Source organism: Triturus cristatus, chromosome 9, assembly GCF_964204655.1.
Source record: "Triturus cristatus chromosome 9, aTriCri1.1, whole genome shotgun sequence".
Lineage (NCBI taxonomy): Eukaryota > Metazoa > Chordata > Amphibia > Caudata > Salamandridae > Triturus > Triturus cristatus.
The window spans coordinates 362933364-362954433 of record NC_140592.1 but is presented as its reverse complement, the minus strand read 5'-3'; the positions used below and the strand labels follow the sequence as shown (position 1 = coordinate 362954433).

The window sequence follows — 21070 nt, the reverse complement described above, 5'->3', positions numbered from 1 at the left end:
ACCCCCCTTACCAGTCCACGTAGATGGCAGGCAAATCTCCTAAAAATTGAAGATCCGGAAGACCTCTACAACTCAAAACTTGACAAATGCATGGTTGATGAGTAACCACATAAAACTCAACAACACAAAGATATCACGATCTGCAGACATAGGCAAAAATACAAGAATCCTGCCATATAGCCCAAGAAACTCGAGGCCTCTTCAATAACATCCAGAAAAGTCAGAAACCTAGTTGTAACCAGGTATTTAAGTCGATCTTTGACACCACATGTCAAAAAAGAAACAAACAACATATTTTACACAATAAAAACTCTGTTGATCTTCCCATACCTTGGGTATCAACAAAAGTTGCAAACTATCCTCACACTTGTAATCTGTTAGCTTGACTATACCAGCACCCTATACTTCGGTGTACCCAGTTTCATCATAGGAGATTCCTCCTCTGTGCTGGTGTTGCTAGCTGGTAGGAATTCTTTGAGTGACACACTGATCTGCATGCATTAGCGGTAATGCAGCGCTGAATGCATTTCCACATTGATGTCACCACGGATGTGATTTTGTTAAAGACCCACCTTCAGCCAGCCCTACACCAGGCTTGCACCCCGCCCCCCCATGCATGACAGTGAGCACCTCATCCATACCCTCAAACTTCCCTTAACAGCTATATCCTTACCGCACTTTAGGATGATTTTGTTAAAGACCTGCAAATAGCATTGAATGTTTTTCTTTTCTACTATGTTTCTCATCATGTGTGCCGGTGTACATGTCCTGTTTTCTCACTTTTCAAATATTGCGTTCTTACTAGGACTCAACTGCCCGTGTTACTTATTTTCTTGCTTATCCTGGTAGATGCATGATTTTCGCAGATGTTTACAAAATTACTGAGTTATGGTTGAGGAAGCTGAGACTGTGCCTGTCACTTTAAAAATGCATGACAAATAGGCTGAGTTCATTTCAAGCATGCTGTATAATTCCTACTACCAATAGGCCGGCAACACGTGAGATGCCGTGCAGCTCACCTTTTCCAAATATTTAAAATGTGTTTTTTCGGAAATGAATGTTACACAGGGAAGTGTTATTTGTTTCAAAGATCTTCAGGTAGGAGAACTGGTATATGGTGGCTTCCATTTTCAATTGCCTCTCTACCCTGTTCTGCAGACAGAGCCTTTGTGTGGGGTGATGCTCCTCAAAGCTGAGTAGTCTTCAGCCTGGAGTACTCACAACAGAGGCACAAAGAGGTGTGAACTATCTGCTCCTGGCTATGAACAGCTACAAAGACAGTTACCAGGAAGAGGACAAAAGGGTACGTTTACCTAAAAGACCCTTCTCACTCTAAACAACAGACTACTCCCCCATCAACCCTGCCATTCAGTAAGTGTCAGTGCTACACAGCAAGACTAGTTAGGAGCCCACCTCAGCAAAAGGGCCTCATCGAATGTCTATAGGAGCCTTGTCCCTTTTGTCCTCATTTCACCATCTAGGGGCCATATGTACCAACACATTTTCCCATAGACACAGAATGGGTAAAACCCTTTGATACATCTGGCCCTATGTCTCCTCCCTCCTGCATCTCTCCTGATACACTTCTCAGTCTTGGAAAACAACATCAACCCCATCTTATGCACAGGAACAGGCAAGAGGCTTTCAAAATGGCACCCACAGACCTCCATCACTCTGCTACGCTTATAAGTACATTACATATACTGCAGGGGCCACATACAGAGCCATGCACAACATACACATAAGTGAATAAACAGGGTATAAATCTGACTGCACTTTGCCAATACAGTCTCAGCCAGTGCCAAATAACTAATTGTTGTGAGCGAGTGAAATAAACCCTGTACTTACAAAATAGTGAGGGAAGATCTCTAAAAGAGACCTTTTCGGTAGCAACTCCTCTTGTGAAGAGTACAGGCCCTGTACCAAGGTTGGGATACTCCAGAATGTTCAAAAGCACAGCCCCTAGTTTTGGAAACAACAGGCTAAGGCTTTTAATGTTTAATGTATACTCTCTGAATCACGTGTTCAAAATATCTGTCCCAGAAATGGAGCACTATGTATTATGTTATTTCTTTCTACAGCAGACATCCTCCAATTGCTTACCATCTCAATAAGCCTTCTTCCTCTATACTCCTAAAATCCTGCATGAAAATGGGATCTTGACTTCTGCTTGACTACTCTCCTTTCTTTTTTCAGTGACTTTCTTCCTACCTTGCATCCTTTGCATGCCTTCTTTTTCTGAGTACCGTCTCCTCTCAGTCTCGCACTTGTCTATCCTAATCATTCTCACTGTTTTTCTGCAATTGACTGATACCTTTTTTCAGAGATCACAACCTCTCCGCTTAAAAAACCCTATCCCTGTAACCTAACATCATCTAATCTCTACCTGCCTATCTCAGCAACTATTCAACTGAAATCACATAGTCCCATTAATGATCGCACCTAACTTGTATAATAATAGGGCTCCCTCTATTCCATTTTTACTGATTTTTACGGATAAATGAAGACAGAAAACAATGTCTTTCCTGTCTTTATTTATTTTTAAAGTGCAGATACTTCAGCTTCTTTTGAATGATTCACCATGCTGAGATTAATGACTTTCATGACAGCACTGGGAGCTACAAAGCTCAATGAGATGGACTTCAATTACTGCATACCTCAACATGTATATGTGTTATTACACAATTGTTTTAATATGGGTTTATTATTTTGTTATTTTTGGCTGTATAACGTGATAAAACCTGACAGGCATCAAAGTATGAGTCCACGTTTATCCGTTAAATAAATGTTGAAATAAACGAGTTATCACCTCATCTGTTTACAAAACACAAAATTAATATGGATTAATACCAATAAGACGGCTAAAAAAAATATGGATAAATACAGACAGAAATTTTCAAAAAATAAATGCCATAAACCAGGAGCCCTAAATATAATCAATCACAAAGTAACTGGAGTATATGCATGCAATTTTTCTTAAAAGCACATGACTAATCGCGGTAAGGACTGGATTAACCACTAACCTTGGGTCCGGTGTGCTACTCACAGTAATTTCCTACAGAACATCATCTGGGATAGTAAGTGCTATATAATTAAAGACATACAAACAAAAGACAACACTGTGCTCCATGCTTGACCATGGATCATCATACCACCTTGCTATAAGAAATCTGTAGGAGGCACTACATTCTCAGTACACGGTGACAAGCTCTGGAACTTGCTAGCAAACAAGATTCAACGCAGTAAGAACAACATGCACTTCAAAAGATAGTTGAAAACATGGCTATTTCCAAGGTAACTGCATCATCTAAAAACCCTGGGGTAGAATCAGGAATATCGCACCCTAAAATATAATCTACAGTTTATATAGCACATATATTTGAAACAGTCCAGTCATCACACTACTTTCTACATGCAGGTAAAATATGAATGGCTGTGCTATGGCTAGCCATATGTCCAATCATATATAACCCATCTGGCCCATAATAATACCACAACACTCAGCAGTCGGCAGGCAATTGTAGTTCATGCAGGCTGCATAATGACTGCCTTGCCATGCTTAATCCTCTTACACTAAGAGAAACATATCTCCTATGGGTTTCGTCCGTCAAATTGTACTTTGCCAGCCCCTAAGTGAGCCATTGCCAACTGAACAGGCATTGAATAACTGAAGAGCTCTGCCATATACTGCTGGCTAATCAGAGGACTCTTACCTAGTCCATCACTGCATGTCCCAACTAGCTACATACCTTGACTACTTGTTTACACCTCACAGTGGCAATCAGATTTGGGTAACATAAATCCATCCTGCATATCTCCCCAGCGTTTTTCTCTCTAACCATGCCTGATCAAATCAGGACCATAAATATTTAAACAAATTGTCTGTGATTGGACACCCCAGTGCAGTAACCAACCACAGGGATTATGATCATAAGAAATACAATAAAAGGACATGCATGGCTGCTTAAAGCTGCCAGTTTATTGAAACCACAAATTGTGCACTTGTTGCCAATGCTTAATTTGAGCCGGTGGTTTCCTGTGCTCAGCACCGGCGCTTATTCATTAACCTTTTATGAGCACAATTTAAGGACACATTCATTTACAGGGGAGATTAAGGGATTTGCCCAGAATCACAGGACATTGAGCCGAAGCTGAGACTCCAACCTGGTTCCCACAGCTCTGAAGTCGGCAGCCCTGGCCATTACACCACATCCTTTCCTCACTTTCATGGTTAGAAGTTGGTTCAGTTTTAGGCAACGCTAACAGGAGAAATGGGCTGGTGCAAGCGGCCTCCTGACGAGAGCCCAGCCACATGTTTGTTTTACAAATTAACCACTGCCTGTTGCTTACATCCACCACACTCTTCATCCACCACACTTCTAAATGCGGCATGTCATAACAAGATAACTGCACCTTGGCGGTCATCATGCATACCACAGAAACACTTCTCACAGGATCAAAAACAAAAAAGCACCATTCCAACCACACCACTTGACGGTGTAGCATGCTGCCCTTGTAAGCAGGGGCTTGGGTGCCCCACTTATGGGTAGTAAGAGCTATATAAATGTTGCAGTACAATACCAAAATGCAGATTTCATGGCAGAAGGCTTGGGGCCAAGGCAAACTAAAAAGTACATGTACAGCTTGGACATAATTGGTTGAAGCATGAAGTGGCAGGAGTCGCTGTGTAAAACACCACACCCAGTGATGAAACAAAGGCCCCCGCAGGGCAGGAGGGGCGAGCTCCAGGGGGCCCCCTAGCACAGTATCCTGGCCTGAGAGCTCCTAAGTGAGTCTGGTAGGGGGGCCCTCCATGGACTTTGCAAGGCGGCCCCCTGAAGTTTTGTTATGCCACTGGCCACGCCTTTTTGCTAACAATTAGGTGGCTCAACTTGTATAAATTATCCCAAAATGCATTGGAAATAGAGCCCGTACAAAACAGAAAAAATGCTGAAAAGATATTACCATTTCAAAGAGATGGGTGTTGTCAAAAAGCGACACTGCAGTGTTTTTCAAAAATAGACTATAAATAAATGGTGCCCACCCCCCACGGTGTAACACAGGCCCCGCAGTGCGTGGGGGCCCCCTAGCTGCAGGGGGACTCCTCAGCACAATACTCAGGCCCAAAAGCTCCGGATTAAATCCGGAGTGGGGGCCCCTCCGTGTATGTGGCTGGGGGGCCCCCCTCAAATTTTGCTGCGCCACTGCCCCCCCCCCCCACCCTCTTTTAGGAGAATGAGACAGAGTGAGAATGATAGAGAGTGAGTGAGACTAAGACAATAGCACTGAAAATGAAAGGCGGGAGACAGGAAAAGAGAAGAGTGGTGGGGATTAACAACTGAGAGGTCGGCGAGCCAGAGAGGCGTCAATGCTTTTACACAAATAAACAACTTGTAGCAATAGGGACATCAAACAGGGCTTGCATCAGAGTGAATTAAAAATATAATTAAAACAAAGCTACTAACCAGCAATTAGCGTGAAAGGGAGAGAGGCGGGGGGACTGTCGTTACCAATTAGCGCTGAGATTATACCTTGAAAGGCTCCCCGGCTCCATGTGCTTTACTCCTTCTGTCTGGGGATTGTTCGCACTAAAGGCTCCAGCTAAGAGGCTGGGGGGGGGAGGCATTGGGACCCTGTTGATACTCGCCTCGCAGGGGCGCTCGAATCCCTCCTTCTGCTTGGGCCTAAGGCAGCCCAGTAGGGAGGATAGCTTCAAAGCACTCCATGCCAACCACGCTCTACAATTACCATTTACTGAACTCCACATATTATGCTTCTCAGTTCTTGAAATTAAAGTCGGTTAATCCAGACGGGCACTGCTGCTATAGAGGTAAGTACTGATGACAAGTGCAGGGCCCTCAGACATGGTTTCAAAACAGGTGATACGAGGGACACCTTAACCTAGATAGTATCCTCCTTTTTAAACCTACGTGATAAGGAGAAAAAGATACACCTATACTGCATCGTGTTTAGAGGTGGGAAAAGGAAAAACCCTTTTATTTATATATATATATATATATATATATATATATATATATATATATATATATATATACATATATACATATATATATACACATATATATGTAATTTATCACCCTCACCCACACTAGTAGTGACATGCTTCATCATCGGGTTCACCCTGACTCCTAAAGGTCAGGGTGGACTCCAGGGAGCTCTTTAGAGAAGTCTTGACCGAATCCACCATGTCACTTCATAAAAGAGCTACAACAGGAACTTCTGCATTGCAAATCCAGCAAGTAACTATCAAGCAGGTACAGCCGTTCCTTCAGTTAGCAAATGACAGAAATAGAGGGCCCCACAGAGCTCTGGTTCAAAATACATATGATTTGCTCTGCCAGGGCTGTCCCTGCAACCTGACAGCAGTGCTGGCATGGAGCCCAAAAGGATGGAGTGGGGTAGGGTGGTGGTAGAATGGGATGTACTGCTTGGGGAATTTAAAAAAATCATTCTGCAGAATATACTGCATGTTTATTTTGGGGAGAAATTGGCAGAATTCTGACCATTACTGAATATCTACCATTTATGCAGAAAGGCAGTTTTTTCAAAAGTGGGACCTGGCTGAACGTTAGGCCCTTTTTTTATCTTGGTGTAGAGTGCAGTGGCGCAGAGTAGAATGGTGTAGAGTAGAGTGCAGTGGCGCAGAGTGTAGTAGCATAAATTGCAGTGGTATAGAGTGTGGTGGCGTAGAGTAGAGAGGATCAGAGTGCAGTGGTGTAGAGTGCAGTTGAGTAGAATAGAGTGGAGCAGAGTAGCATAGAGTGTAGTGGCATAGAGTAAAGCGGCGTATGAAATAATGTTGCAGCACTCTTTATTTGGAAGGAACACAGAATCACAGTCACATGGAACATGGAAGGGGGTGGGTGGGAAGGAAAATAAGCTACTTGGACGGGTATTGGGGAGATAGACTGCAAACACAAGCACTCATATGGATTGCTTGAACACAAACAAAAGTAGCTCCAAAATCGGGAGCAGTTGATGGACACAAGTACTTGGTCCATGCTCCTCCAGGGGAGGGCCAAACACAAGAAGAGGACATAACACCTGAATGCTGTGACAAACAGCAGCAAAGCAAATGAGAGTGATGCTGAAGCTAACAAATGATAGCTATGGGTGGGCAGTAAGCCCATTCTACGCAAACAAAAGACTTGCAGAGACAACACATGTGCTGTTTGAGTCTGAGTGCTACTAAGAACCCACCACAGCCCTTGAACTTAGGTTTCTAGGTGCTATATGTGATTTCACATTCTCAACCCAAAAGGTATTTCACACTTTTGAAAGGAGACAAGAATCATACAGAGTCTCCTGACCTTGATACAATATGCAAGAAGACATGAGACAGAAAGCACAGTGCCAGGTAGATGTGGACATTCAGTTGTTCCAGCATTACTCATGTGGCTGTATGGTGCTATAGTTGCCGGCAATGTTTTAAGAAGTGTGGAAGCTCCAGACAGACAATGTTTGTTCAAAGGACTAGAAACAGCCCTTGGCCATAACTGTCAGAATTCTGTGTGGATAGTCAAGTAAGGATAGATTCAGTGGAGAATTCTGAATCAGTGGCACCTGGCATGTAACGTTTGCTTGGGGGGCAGTGTGAGACAAGGCAATGAGGAATTTGCTTTGGGTCCCTATAGGAATAATGCACAGAATCTTTAGACTAGAGCAAAAAGGGAATAAAGTAAGTCTTGAGCTGGTCCTTAAACATGACCAAGATCATGGTCATGTAGGCAGCTTAAAAGTTAAGGAAGGCAGGACGATCCCACTCGTAGCTTTTGGGGCACTAAAAGAGGCGCTGAAAGAACAATGGTGACTGTTTAAAAGAGTAGGCTCCTCTAGTTTTAAATGGTGAATCCCTCTTATGGCCCTGTTTCTGAAAAAAGCATGGATGAAGCCATGGGAGTGGAGCGTGGGAAGGGTAGGTGACAAACAAAAAAGGGAGATCCACGCACTATAAGAAAGGACTGGCGACCAGCAGTAGCATGAGATGGAACATCAGGCCCAAAACATTACTGTGAGAAATTGGGTTGCTACTTTAGGAGGCTGAAACCATGAAGTTTGAACCTTTACATGTCCTGGTAGTGAAAAACTCTTCAATTAGTTTAAGTACTACTGCGAGGTCTACCTCTCCCATAGGATAACATTGGGTTACCTTCTTACATTTAATAACTGTTAACGTTCAATTGGGAGCAAGTAGGGAAGTCGAGTTTGGTCTCCAAGGAATGGTATTTTAAAACCCTCTTTAATGGTAAAGTTGGATTTTAAGTCACAATTCTGAAAACGCCACTTTTAGAAAGTTGGAATGTTCTTGTCACAACTATTTGGGGCCTGTATCCTTGGTCACATGACTAGGTGTAGCTGGCAGTTGCTCTATGTGTATTACTCCCAAACAGTAAGACAAAGGGTGAATAGGTTTGCCAGGGTTGGCCATCTCTGTCAGGATGAGGGGGAGGAGCTATAACCTACCACACTTGCACATCACAAAGGATCTGTTTCAGCACACTCACAAAGGGTTTCACGCTAGACTTTTGTGCCCCCGGAAAAGCTTTGGCTAGGGTAGGGGGAATGGAAATTCTAGACACCTCTGTAGTGGGAGGACTTTAGAAGCTGCCCTCACGTCAAAGTGGGTGCCAGGTATAAGTAGTGGACCCTCAGACTCAACCCCTCAGACCACTTCTGGACCTGTGGACTCTGACAGGAAGAAGGATTGCCCAACTGTGAAGTCTGCTGGGGGGCATGGCCAGCAGCCAACGAAGATGGCTGCAGCCTAGCGAGGCTCCTACTGATCACAGCTTTAAACCATGAAAATCCATACATGATAGGCACTGAGTTACCCACGGAGGCGGCGAGAACCCATAAAACCCCCCACGGCACCGAGTAAAGAAGAGGAAGACACTATAGCAAACCTCCAGCCGGAAGCAAAAATGTTGCGCACCCAATTAGGGGACCTGCAGGAAACAGTTAAGATACTGAAATCCAGAATGTAGGACTCCGAAGGCCGATCACTCCAAAATAACGTGAGGCTAATTGAGGTGACAGAACAGTCTGAGGGCCTGGCAGTGGACCTCTTTGTGGACGAACTAATATTTAAACATTTGTAGCCTCGTGGCCTTTCCAAATTCTTTTCAGTGGAATGGGCACACTGAATCCTTGGGACCCCACCGAAACCTGGTGCTGCACCACTGCCAATCTTTGCTTGCATTTTCAATTATAGAGACCGGGACGTATTTTTACAGACCGCACGCAGTGCGCAATCAATAAGCTGGGAGAACAGCACTATTACTTTCTTCCCAAATTTTACTAAGCTGGTCCAGATACTGCGACGCTCATTCCTAGAAGTCAAAAAAGTCCTAACAGAGAAAGAGTTGAAGTATGCAATGTTGTCCCCAGACAAACTCAGAGTAGTGGCAGACGAAAAGACCTGTTTTTTCGATACGCCGGATGAAGTGTGGAGTTGGCTGTATGGCTGGAGAATGATGAAAGGTAAAAGAACCAAAGGAAAGAAGTACACAGGATGCTCTTGACTAGGGACCACTGGCCACTGGGAAATGCGGCCATAGAACAAGTGGATGAATCGAAATGACCAAGGAAAAGACCCCTAGGCCCTGAAAAAGGGGCAATGCTAGGAACTGGATGGTGTGCCCTGGTGTGGCCTTCAAATGATACCAAAGAAAGGTATGGGAAGGGTGCCATGGAGCAGATTTGAGAAAAGACAGTTGCATCAGGCAAGTGGCAGTACTTGCCTGGACACTAAAAACTCTGCAATGGTAACAACTAACATATCCGAACTGAAGGTAGCGTTGGGTATTGGGAGGGTTGGTCTTATGTCTCCCCATTTATGTTAAGGGATAAAGGCGCTCTGCATAGTTAGGGAGGCGGGCAGTTTAAAGTCTGCTATGCAGGGAGGCAGAAATGGGGGATTGGGTTGAGATTTGTTGTTTTTTATTGGAGTTTCTTTAAAGTGCTATTTGCAGCGATGCATCGAACGGAGGAGCACATGTTCCAGAGGGAGGGAACTCCCCCCCTAGACCCTGGGTGGAAGTATGGATCTGGTTAATAGCTCCCATGAATGGGGGCCATGAGGTGGACAGAGACTTCCCCTCACAATCTTGTGGGAGAAAACAAATGAACCCTGCCATGCATAACACCACCTTTAGGACAAGGTAGACTAGAAACTAGACATGGGGTCAAGCAAAAGATTTAAGGTACTCTCTTGGAACGTGACTGGCCTGGGAGACAAAATAAAAAGAGCGGTGGTTCTACAATACTTGAAGAGATACTCCCCTGAAGTGGTCTTGCTGCAGGAAACACATATTCAAGGCACGCACTATGGAGCATTGAATAGATGGGGCTATGAATCCATGTATTACAATGACCATGAGTTTCCAATATAGACAGTTCAATGAAATTCACATCTTCGGACGTCTTGTATATAAATTCAAAATCCAACTTTATTGATTCTTTATATCAAACACTTTCCAATCAGCACAGACTGGGCTGAAATCCAACTTTATTGGTTCTTTATATCAAACACTTTCCAATCAGCCCAGCCTGAGCTTTTGAACTTATATACAAGACTCCAAAAGAATTGAATTCCATTGAACTGTCTTTATTGGATATTCATGGACATCGTAATACATGGATCTTGTCCAAAAATAGAGTGATATTCTTGACATATTTTACACTCCTGTACAATTGTTGTGTTTGTTGTCAGATAAAGCGTGGCTTCTAAGCAGTGGGGCGACGAAAGGTTGAGCATTTGAGGTTTCAGAACATTAGGAACAATACACTAGTGCGACACTGAAGGCCCACACTGCTCGTATTAAGTTTTGCCTTTTATCGGTAAGATCATCCCCTGAAGCCTCACAACAAAGGAATCTTGAAACATGTTACATTACTAAACAAAGGTGTGCTGGCTCCACAAGTTATTCTATGAACGCGAACTCCAGAAAAATCACATATTTTCCCTCATAAATTAGCCTTTCATTCAGATGTTAATATAACACTCACACACACACACACAAACACACACACACACATATTCTTTTTAACATATAATGTTTCGGTATATCAGGGACCTTTTAAGACCTTCTTCAGATCAGCATATAAACAACTCTATATCACTGTGCCATACCATTGTTGGTTTCCCTGTCTTTTTTCAAAAGTCTGTTTGATCCTTTCAGAACAGGATGCTTACAGACAGTAAATGTTTTTATAATTGGGATTTTGATATTAGAATTAAAATGCATTATATATTAATAAATCAGCTGTGAAGTTTCTTATGTTATTCATTTATACTCATGATATGAGAACTGCTACATTCTTGAAAAAAAATTTGAGTCACCAGAGGCTGGCATCTCCCTACTCAAGAACACCCATTTGCAGTACCAAAATTTGTGGCCCGTTCCCATCCTACATCGCAACACAAAAGGATCATTAAAGAGTTAAAAAATGAGGAAAAGTTGCTATCGACTGAAAATAATATAATCCAGATAATCCATCACTGCAATCAGCATGAGGATTTACTATGGCAATCTACATCTATAGACCAAGTATTTCCTACTGCTTATCATATTATTCTGATGATTGTTCTGGTTAAAGTGTATTCTATTTAAAGTGTATTATTCTTCAACTTTTCCCAGGTCCCGGATGGCCCATTCCTTAAAGCTAATACTCCCAAAGTATTCTATGTGCTTTGGTGCCTATTGCAGTATTTTCAACAGACTTCTATTTTATGGTATTTTTTAAAGGCCTGAAAAAAGTTAGTGCCTCGGGATCCTTTTAATTCACCAAACAGTTTATAGCGAGTAATGTTTAATTTAATGAAGCACTTCTTTAAGCCTTTGTACAAAACTCTCCTTGATCTTCTGAGAGTATTGCTCTGATATTATTTGCATGGACTCTTAACAAATTAAGGGTCATTGAGCTTTAGGCTTTCCTTTAGGTTTCCCTTGCTAATATACACAGGAACAATGCATTTCTACATATATATAAATTCATGTATTTGTCCATTGGAGTCTTTTCCTTTCATGTAATCAGTAGGTCAGGGCGGAGTTCGTGGAGTTCCGAGTGACCAAAAATCTCTGCCCCGCTACGTGGAGTTCTGCAAGTGGCAGAGTGCATTAGGTCATGCTATTCACGATAATTTTTAGCACCGGGTGTTTGTCCAGCACTGGAAAATCTGCACGAACTGCACCATGCGCAGATCAAGAGGTGCTGCATCTTTCTTCCGCTCAAGTAGATTTTCTACACGAGCTGCAGCTTCCTCAACAGGAGTGGTTGCGATCATCAGCGTTGAGAAATCTCACTGGGGGGTGGTCTAGCGTTGGATTTTCCTCGCTCTGGCTCGTCAACTTTACGTTGGCGAGTGCGAGCAAGGAAAAAAACTCTGCTCTACTTCGCTCTGCAGAGTTTTTCACAAAACCGCGTGCTCCGCGGAGCACAGAGTGAGGAATACTCTGCAAAATCCGCGAATTGAACAGAGATAACCAGCCAGGCCTAGTAATCAGTCGGTTTATTTTCCATTCTTCTTCTCTATGTCTCAATCACCATCTTTGAGGACAAACCATTAAATAACTAGATTGCAAATAGGAAGGGGACTCCTAAGGAGTCAGTCTTATTGTAATAGGTTCAAGATACAACACGCTTTATGAATCATGCCCCTTTGTTAAAGCTATTTAGGAGCTAACATGTTGTCTTTAGTTCCTACTGTGTTTGCTTTCAGATGTATGACATTTGGCAGTGCAGTCATTCTGAACATCCTTAGGTGATGGTTTGACTCTATGGTGGCATTACTGAGTATGCAAATGTTAGGAATAGCAAGGGGTGTAACCCTTTCCTTTTAGATTTGGACCACCAAGGGCTGCCTTTCATCTAAATTGTCATCGTAATCTTCCCCTGTCCAACAGAGTAGACAACAATTAAATTAGGGCCAGATTTACCACTTACTCATGCAGTGCAGTGCAGCCGCCGCAAATGCTGCGCTGCGTGAAAAGGAGAGAGGAGGAGACTGCCATGTTTACAGAAATGTGGTACTCTCATCCCCTTTCCCTAGCGTCGGCACTGAAATCAGCTGCCATGCGCCACAGAGACACCTTTGCTCCATAGTGCAAGGGTGTCTCCGTGAGTGTAGCATGGGTTTAGTACTGGAAGTGTAGCCTATGTGCTGCTTTGTGTTACTTCATGTTATGGAAAGTAAATTGGAAAAAAAGATTTTGTGCCGATTTGAGTCAACTTTTGTCATGCAAACACGGCATAAAATCGTAGCAACCCTCCCCATTAGTGACATAGTCGCATGTCACAAAAAGAAAGGGCCCGGCTTGGTGTTGTGTGTAATCCACAAAGTACTTGAACTCCTATGTAAATAACAAGATTCAGAAAGTAAAAGTAACGTAAAGCTCCTTCCCATCAATATGGGTGAAGTTGGACAGCCCAGTACGTTTCTCCAAACACCGCCCCTCCTAACAATAATCCAGGTTCACAAAATGGCACCTGGCATTATAGCTCATATCCCAAAATGTCATCACTGAAAATAATGTTGTCACTGGTAAGCGGACAGTTTATTTGCCTCGCACATACTTTCACATATAGCTGAATATCAGCTTTTAATATCGCACCTGAGTTAAAATGGCGGCTGTCTTCAGCGTAGCATGGCCGATCCTTGGGCACCCGGCACGCGCGCCTAGACCCCTCAAGCAAACCAGCTCAGAATATTCCAGCGGTCCTTCACGAGCTGCAGCTTGTTAATATGGCAGCCAAGTACGTACAAAAAAGAAACCAATTTACAGAAAATAGAATCCCCTTTACAAACAGTCTCCCATGCTGGCGGGATTAGTCAGAATGGAATGTGGCCGTCAGTAGATAATTATCTGCTGGGTACTTCGATGGCCAATTATCAGCATGTGAAATGTAGCAACTGTGCCCCCGCGGTCATCCTTAAAAGCTTTGATGCTTGAAGCACTGAAACATGGAGCAATTCAAAGCAGATCCGCAAACTCAAATATTGGAAAACGCGTCCTACATGAAGCACCCAACTTAGCGCCCATCAGCACCAGGACTAGTTGGGAGGCAAACTACAGCTTGTGGCACAAAGCTCCACAGATGGTACTAAAAGAAAAATCTAAGGCAGGTTTTTGTTGACTGGCAAAAGCAGGAAACAAATTTACCATTAGTGATTCAGAAAAATGAGTTCGATGAGGGTCACCGGTTCAATTCGAAATTCACACGGTTCAGGGTACAAAGACTGGGATAATTACACAGTGTTCTAAACAATGTGCATCAGGAAGGTGGGCCAAGTAAACACCGAAAACTATGTTCTACACCACTTCATGTTCAACATACTCGCAATCAGAATTCTTATAGAGCGTGGCTAATCACCCATTAGGGTCTCATGGTGCTTGGGGGGGGGGATGGTCTGCAGTTCAGTCAAAGAGCCAGATCTTGAGGTCCACCAGCAGATCTCTTCCTTCGTTACTTGACTGGGCGTACCTTCCAAAGCGATGAGGACTCTTCTTGACCATTTCACAGAGTTCATCACAAGCCCCTTCCAAACAATGTCAAGCAACAAGCACAGAGCAGGTCAAAGGGTGGCTTACCTTCAGAGCCCGCACCTTCTTGGCCAGCAGGCTCTGGATGTCTCCGGCCACCTTCTCCACCACTCTTCGCGGGATGTTCTCCTTCACCTCAAACAGATGCAAGTTCTCGTTGTAGATCTGGAAGATGGAACAAGAGAAGAGGAGTTAAAGGTAACCACAGACATGTGCGAAGTTACACAATGGCACACAACCAAAGAGAGTTAGTGAGGACTCATCAAGGGAAGGGCTGCGTGATAGACTGGGGGGGAGTTAGAGCGTACAGGAGTGACAGAGCTTCAAGCTGTTCGGGTAAAGCAGAGTCAAGAAGAGGACAACTGGTCCAGAGACATAAAGTGCACAGGTGGGTCAGGGCCACAGAGTGCACAGGAAGGGCAGAGATACAAGGTGCATAGGAGTGAAAAGTAAGATCACACAAAGGCGAAAGAGCTTGACCCACATTAATGAGGTAGAGCTACAGAGCACAGAGCACACTGGTGGTGCCAAGAGGCGCACCACTGGTGTATAGACATGAGATGCACCGGTGGTGCAGGAAAAAAAAAGAGTGCATAGAAAGGGCAGGGTTACAGGGTACACGAAGGAGAGTTTTAGCGCATAGGTATGTCAAAGCTTCAGGTCGTCAGGTAGGGCAGAGCTAAAGAGCAGACTGGCAATGCAGAGCCAAGAAGCGCATCAGTGGTGAAGAGCCAAAAAAGCAGTGGGCACCTGAGCGATGAATCGCAGAGCGGTAAAAGGCTAAGAATGCCTAGGAAGGGCAGGTTTACAAAATACAAGGCGGACGTAAGGGAAGTGAAGCATGTACATTTAGTAGTTGAGTTGCACCTGAGATCAATCCCAGCTTCCGCACTTAACCAAAATGTGTGATCATAGGCAATTGTTTATTTCACTTTTCCTACTGGCATTGCAATCAGGGTGAGGGGGAGACGTGAGACATTTAGAGCATGGGTACTTGCAAACATTTTCCCAGGGACCAAAATGTTCATCTGTGGTGTGCCCTCGGACCGCACTGATGACAGCATGGTGGTGGTCAGGGGTGTAGAAAGTGTAAGGCAGACGTTAGGGAAGCGAAGCGTGTACATCTGGTAGTTGAGTTGCACCTGAGATCAATCCCAGCTTCCGCACTTTACCAAAATGTGTGATCATAGGCAATTGTTTTATCTCACTTTGCCAACTAGCATTGCTGTCAGGGTGAGGGGGAGACATGAATGTTTCTAAATTCATGTTTGAAAACTGTCACTTAAAAAAAGAAAATGCAATGCACTTTTATAATCTGATGTACTAGGATGAAATGCTTCTGCCGTTTAATGAAATACACTTTTTAAAAATTTGAAGGGATTTTATCATATTTTTACACGTTTGTTGCAAGATGTCTTTAAAAATGAAAGTGTTCTTAAAGTTAAGTGGTGCAGGACAGCGGCTGTGCTTTTTTTTTTTTACTTCAGTTTGACTGTAAATAAATGCTTGCCATTTATTTAACATCTTTATGAGTATTAGTGCTTTGTAAAGTGAACAGCAGCCTAGTGCTGCTGTTCAACCAGGGGCCGCATGTAAAGGTCTTAGGGCCGCATGCGGCCCCCGGGCAGTACTTTGAGTATCACCGAGTTATAGGTCTCATATGGCGCCTCATCTCAAGACCTTACACTGGCTTCCAGTGAAGGATCGGATAAAATTCAAGGGTATGGTAATATTCTTTAAAGCCCTCCATGGAAAGGGCGCCGGATACCTCAGAAGGCGTGCTTGTCGCTATGCGCCCATCAGATCGCTAAGATCCTCCTCCGACAGACTCCGCCTGCATCCCCAAGGTACGCCTGGCGCGCAGGGGTGGTAAATCTTTCAGCTTTCTGGGTGCTCAAGCGGCAGCATTGAGAGCAACCACTGATCTGACATCCTTTAAGAAACAGCTGAAAACCTGGCAAGAGTTAAGTCGGCCTCGGGCGCAGTCATGCGTGAACCTCTAGCGCCGGGACACTCCTGATGGAGTAGCTGTGTGCTTTACAAGCTCCGCTCATTCATTCATTCATTCATAGCAAACAGGAGTGAAAGAGCTTCTACGTGCCAAGTGGAGCAGAGCACACTGGTGTTGCAGAGCCACAAAGAGCACAAGTGGAGCAGAATTCCATAGTGCACCAATAGAACAGAGTTATAGAGTGCACTGCTGTGAACAGTGCTGGTGGCACATAGCCAGGAAGTGCACCGGTGGGGTACAGCCATGACATTTACAGGTGGGAAGAAGGAAAAAGTGCGTTAGAAGGACAGAGCTATGGAGTACAATAGAGTGAGATGCTTCAGAGTACAAAGGACAAACAGAGCTAACAGGGCAAACAAGAGGTGGAGAGAAAGAGTGCACTGGTGATAGAGTCACAAGCTCACGGGTGGGACAGAGCTGCAAAGCACAGAGAAGTTACCAGTGGGACGTCCACATGGTTCTTAAGACTGCTAGCAATGGCTGACAATAATAAGCAGTCTGCCAGAATGAGGATGAAAGATATTGGATGGAGGAGTCACCTGAGCTTCAGTGATTCACAGACTGTCGTTGGGACACATGAAATAACGTTTGGGTCATAGTTGCCCTCATTGCTTGTGTCCCCCACTTTTTAGTTTGACTACCTCCAAGTGGTCCGCCTGATACTTAGAAGGGGACACTGATGAAAATTGTTTGCTTTTGGGTTAATTGTTGTGTGTTATACATTTAATTGATGTTGTGTGATATATGTGTTTGTATCTTTCATTGTATAAACGCCTGTTTTCTTGTGATATATTGTAAATGATGCCAGATGTATTCTATATGATTATTTGATATTCTTGAAGGGGTAATTAAATGTGCTCTTCTCATGAACGATTGTTAGATATATTTTTTCCGTGATACTTTTCTTCATACATATATATATTGTCCCTTATACCCAGGTATCATAGGGTGATTTGGGTATAACCCTGTTGTTTTTTACAAGAATGAGGATGAAAGTCAACCCCATTGCACCTGCCTGGGCATGCCTAATGCATGCTTTCACTGGGTTGCACTTAATGACCCAAGTAGAAACATTTCAGCCTGAAACGTAGCACACAAAAACCATGGCAGTGTAAAGGAACTAAGTAGCATTCAGGGTGGAAATAGAAAGGAACTAAGAATTAGGCAGTATGGTAGATGTCCAGCACTTATTTAGAGTATGTGCCAAGGTGACTTGGGGGTATGCTTAAAGGAAGTGATAAGTGGGTGGTCTTTGGTGTGAATCACATGACTTCGAGTGGGTCTGTGAATGTTGGTACTGGTGATTGGCTCCTGGGCCCATAACATAGATAGGGCCTCTGCCCGGGTCTGTGTTTCGTGCATATTTTAATTGGAGTCCCTGGCGCAGACAGGTCAGTGCCCCCTATCACAATGAATTCGCTGCCCATAGCACAGTCGTGAAGTCTGTCTGAAGCTACCTTCCACTGTGCACATGGAATCTTGGCCTGCACTTCACTGGGAGACAGAGATCCCCGTGCAGCGCGGCACAGTGGGCGACTGCAACTGCAGCTGCTTGGAGAGAGGATCTTCGGGGAGGGGTTCCACAGGGCCACTAACCAGTGCATAATTTGAGTCGGTGGTTTCCGGTGACCAGCACCAGCACTTAATTGGTTTCCGGTACTCGGCACTGGCACTTAATTGTCAACACCGCACTTATCACAGTCTACCACATGGTGGTGCTGCTCATCTTATTTAGAGATGAGCAGAACAGCGGTTGTTTATGAATGCAATATACATTACAAATACTAATACCTGCCTCCCCAGCCATTCCTTTAGCTTTGGGGACCTGGAATAATCTGAACTATCGCACTTGCAGGTGAGGGAGATGGTTGGCAGTTGTTTTGATGCCGTCTTTGGCAGCACTGGGAAGGGCAATGGGTGTCGCAAGCTGCAGTGGCCTCCTGGTCAGGGCCCTGGCACTTATTATTTTACAAATCAAGCAGTGCCCGTAACCAAATCCCAATGGGTGCGCTGTGAGGCCACAATGACTGTGTGCCACCCCTCAATGGTGCACAGTCAATGCACTTCTTGACTGCCTCTGTGCCTGCTCCTATAATACTGCACAGGCTTAGAGAGGCGAAGCGTTTCCGCCTTTGCACCCGTGATCCCTTCTGTAATACCAGAGTGCCCCGAGAAGCAAAGAGCATGTGCAGAGGGGACAGTGCTCCAAATGTCAGAAGGTTGATAAGTGAAAAGATCAGTAATGATCAGGAGCACACGGGGCCTGGGCTCTACCACCAGATGTGGACTTACAGAGCAAATGTTCTAGCAGGACAGAAAAGGCAGAGGGGAGGAGGGCAGGTGTTGCATGAATAGTTTTGAAAAGCAGGGTGAGCAATATTTGTTTTGCACTCAGAGAGTCAACTGACCTGCTGTTGGAGGTGGAAGGTGGGGTGCATCCATGTAACCTTTGTTTTTGCAGTTTTATATAGTGCAAACTTGACCCAAAGGTATCAGAGCGCTTTACATGAGCACCAGTTGCATTACAGATGGGCACATTCATGTTTTTTAGGCTTGGGGCGATTAAGTGATTTGATCAGAATCACAGGATGCTTGAGCCGCCCGCCAGACTTGAACCTGATTCCCTAGCTTCAAAGTCGGCCGCTGTAGCCGTTAAGCCACATCTTCTAGCATTACCTTTATCTTATTAACACTTATTGTGGATTGAAGAGGTGGGGGCGAGGCAGGATGAGCAGCCATTGGATTCTGACTCCGCAGGTGGAGATTAATGACTCCCACATAATTCTGTAATTGAACAGCACACAGAGGTCCCTAGCCGAGGTGAAGGGATAATGATGTCAAGGCGAGAGACAGGAGTGGGCAGAGCAGTGAGGCACAGGATGTGGGAAAGTAAATGATTTTAGGTTGAGGAATTGGGCATGTGGGGACCTAAGGTCAACAGTGAGGAATAGCCGCTACACAATCAGAGAACTGGGATCAGGGGTGAACACTTCAAAGGAGAAAACAATTAGTGCAACCTCAACAAAAAGGCAGTAGGAGAAGCTACATAGATTAAGACACCAAGGGGAATGGTGTAGAAAGAGAATAGCAAAAACACCCAGAATAAGGTAATGGGTGACACAGGAAATGGGAGAGAGAAACTGACAGGGGCTCGGGGAAGAAATCAGAGGAGCAGCATGAAAGAGAGAATCAGTGATTTGAGAGGGAATAAGTGAACCAATCTCTTGCAGGCAATGTCCAGTGAGGTAGGAGTATTAGACACAATATTATGGGCAGTAGTATTAAAAGATGCAAGGAGGTTAAGGGCCAAAGAAACAGGAGTTCGCTGAGATCTGCTTAGTGGCCTTCTGTGACCACCCGCATTGAGAAATCTCACCGGGAGGGTGTCTGGAGTAAGATGTACCTCGCTCGGGTCTGCCAACTTAACGTTGACGAGCACGAGCAAGGAAAAAAATTCCACTTCGCGGAACGGAGTTTTTCGGAACTCCCCGCGCTACACAGAGTGTGAAAAACGCTGAAAACTCCACGAGCAGAGCGGAATTTCATGCCCAGGCCTAGTAAAGAGCACAGATGCATGAGAGAAAGAGATGCATGGGAGAGAGCAGGCTCCTTAGAGTCCTCTATGTGGAGGCCAAATGAAAGAGTACAAGGTAGGTTATTGTGAAGAGAGATGGGAGGAGAGCCACCAAGAAATCATTTAGAAAAGGTCTTTAGAGACTGAGCAATAGCTCAGTGGTGGATAGCGGCTGGCTGTAAAGTTCAAGGGTAGGAGAAATAACACTGCAGACGTAATACATGCGTGTAGCTATTTTCTCAGGAGAGATACAGGATGAGTGAGAAGGGGCAGTATGCTGTTGGTGGTTACTTAAGTTTAAGATCGGGTTGCCATGCACAATGAGTGGGGTGAAGGAAGGCAGTCAGCTGAGCATTGCGTCAACATAGTAAATAGTTAAATGCTGATGTTTTAATATGTTTGATCAATGTCTCCGTGCAGAGAACAGGTGAACAGCAGGATGCAGAATTCAAATGGTCCACAATGATGAGGTTTTATTGCATAAGTGCCCAGGGCTGTATTGGCACAGCCTGAAGGAGGGACCTAGGCTGTTTGATATTAATTCCAAGGACCGAAGATGTGGGTTTAGGACTAAAGCCATCTTAGGGAAGGGGGATATGGTAGAAGTGGGGCTCATTGTGAAATGACTGATATGTGAGAATGAGGTCACAAGATGAGGGGTGGAATATCATGAAGGGCATAGGAGGCCACAGGCCAAGACTAGAGGGAGACAGAGAAGAGAAGATGGTGTAGTGGGGAACATCCTATATGTGTGTATTTGGGTGCAGGGGATATGAGGCAGTCAATAGCACAGTTTATCAGAAATATTAGAGTTATTATTCACTCAAGCCATAGAACACGGTAGGCCCATGGAGCACTTATCATTTAAGGCACAGTTCACATCAGTACATTGCTGGCAATAATTCAAGGTGCCGCCTACAG

General features: G+C 44.4%; 1 protein-coding gene across 1 annotated transcript in view; it reads right to left on the bottom strand.

Annotated features, from left to right (window-relative positions):
• The window catches only part of CACNA2D2 (calcium voltage-gated channel auxiliary subunit alpha2delta 2), a 1194468-nt gene that overhangs the window by 1125099 nt on the left and 48299 nt on the right, over positions 1-21070 (bottom strand). Inside the window, exon 2 of the mRNA XM_085627677.1 lies at positions 14613-14729. Within this exon, the coding sequence (XP_085483803.1) occupies positions 14613-14729 (117 nt within the window). The remainder of the gene's footprint in view (positions 1-14612; positions 14730-21070) is intronic.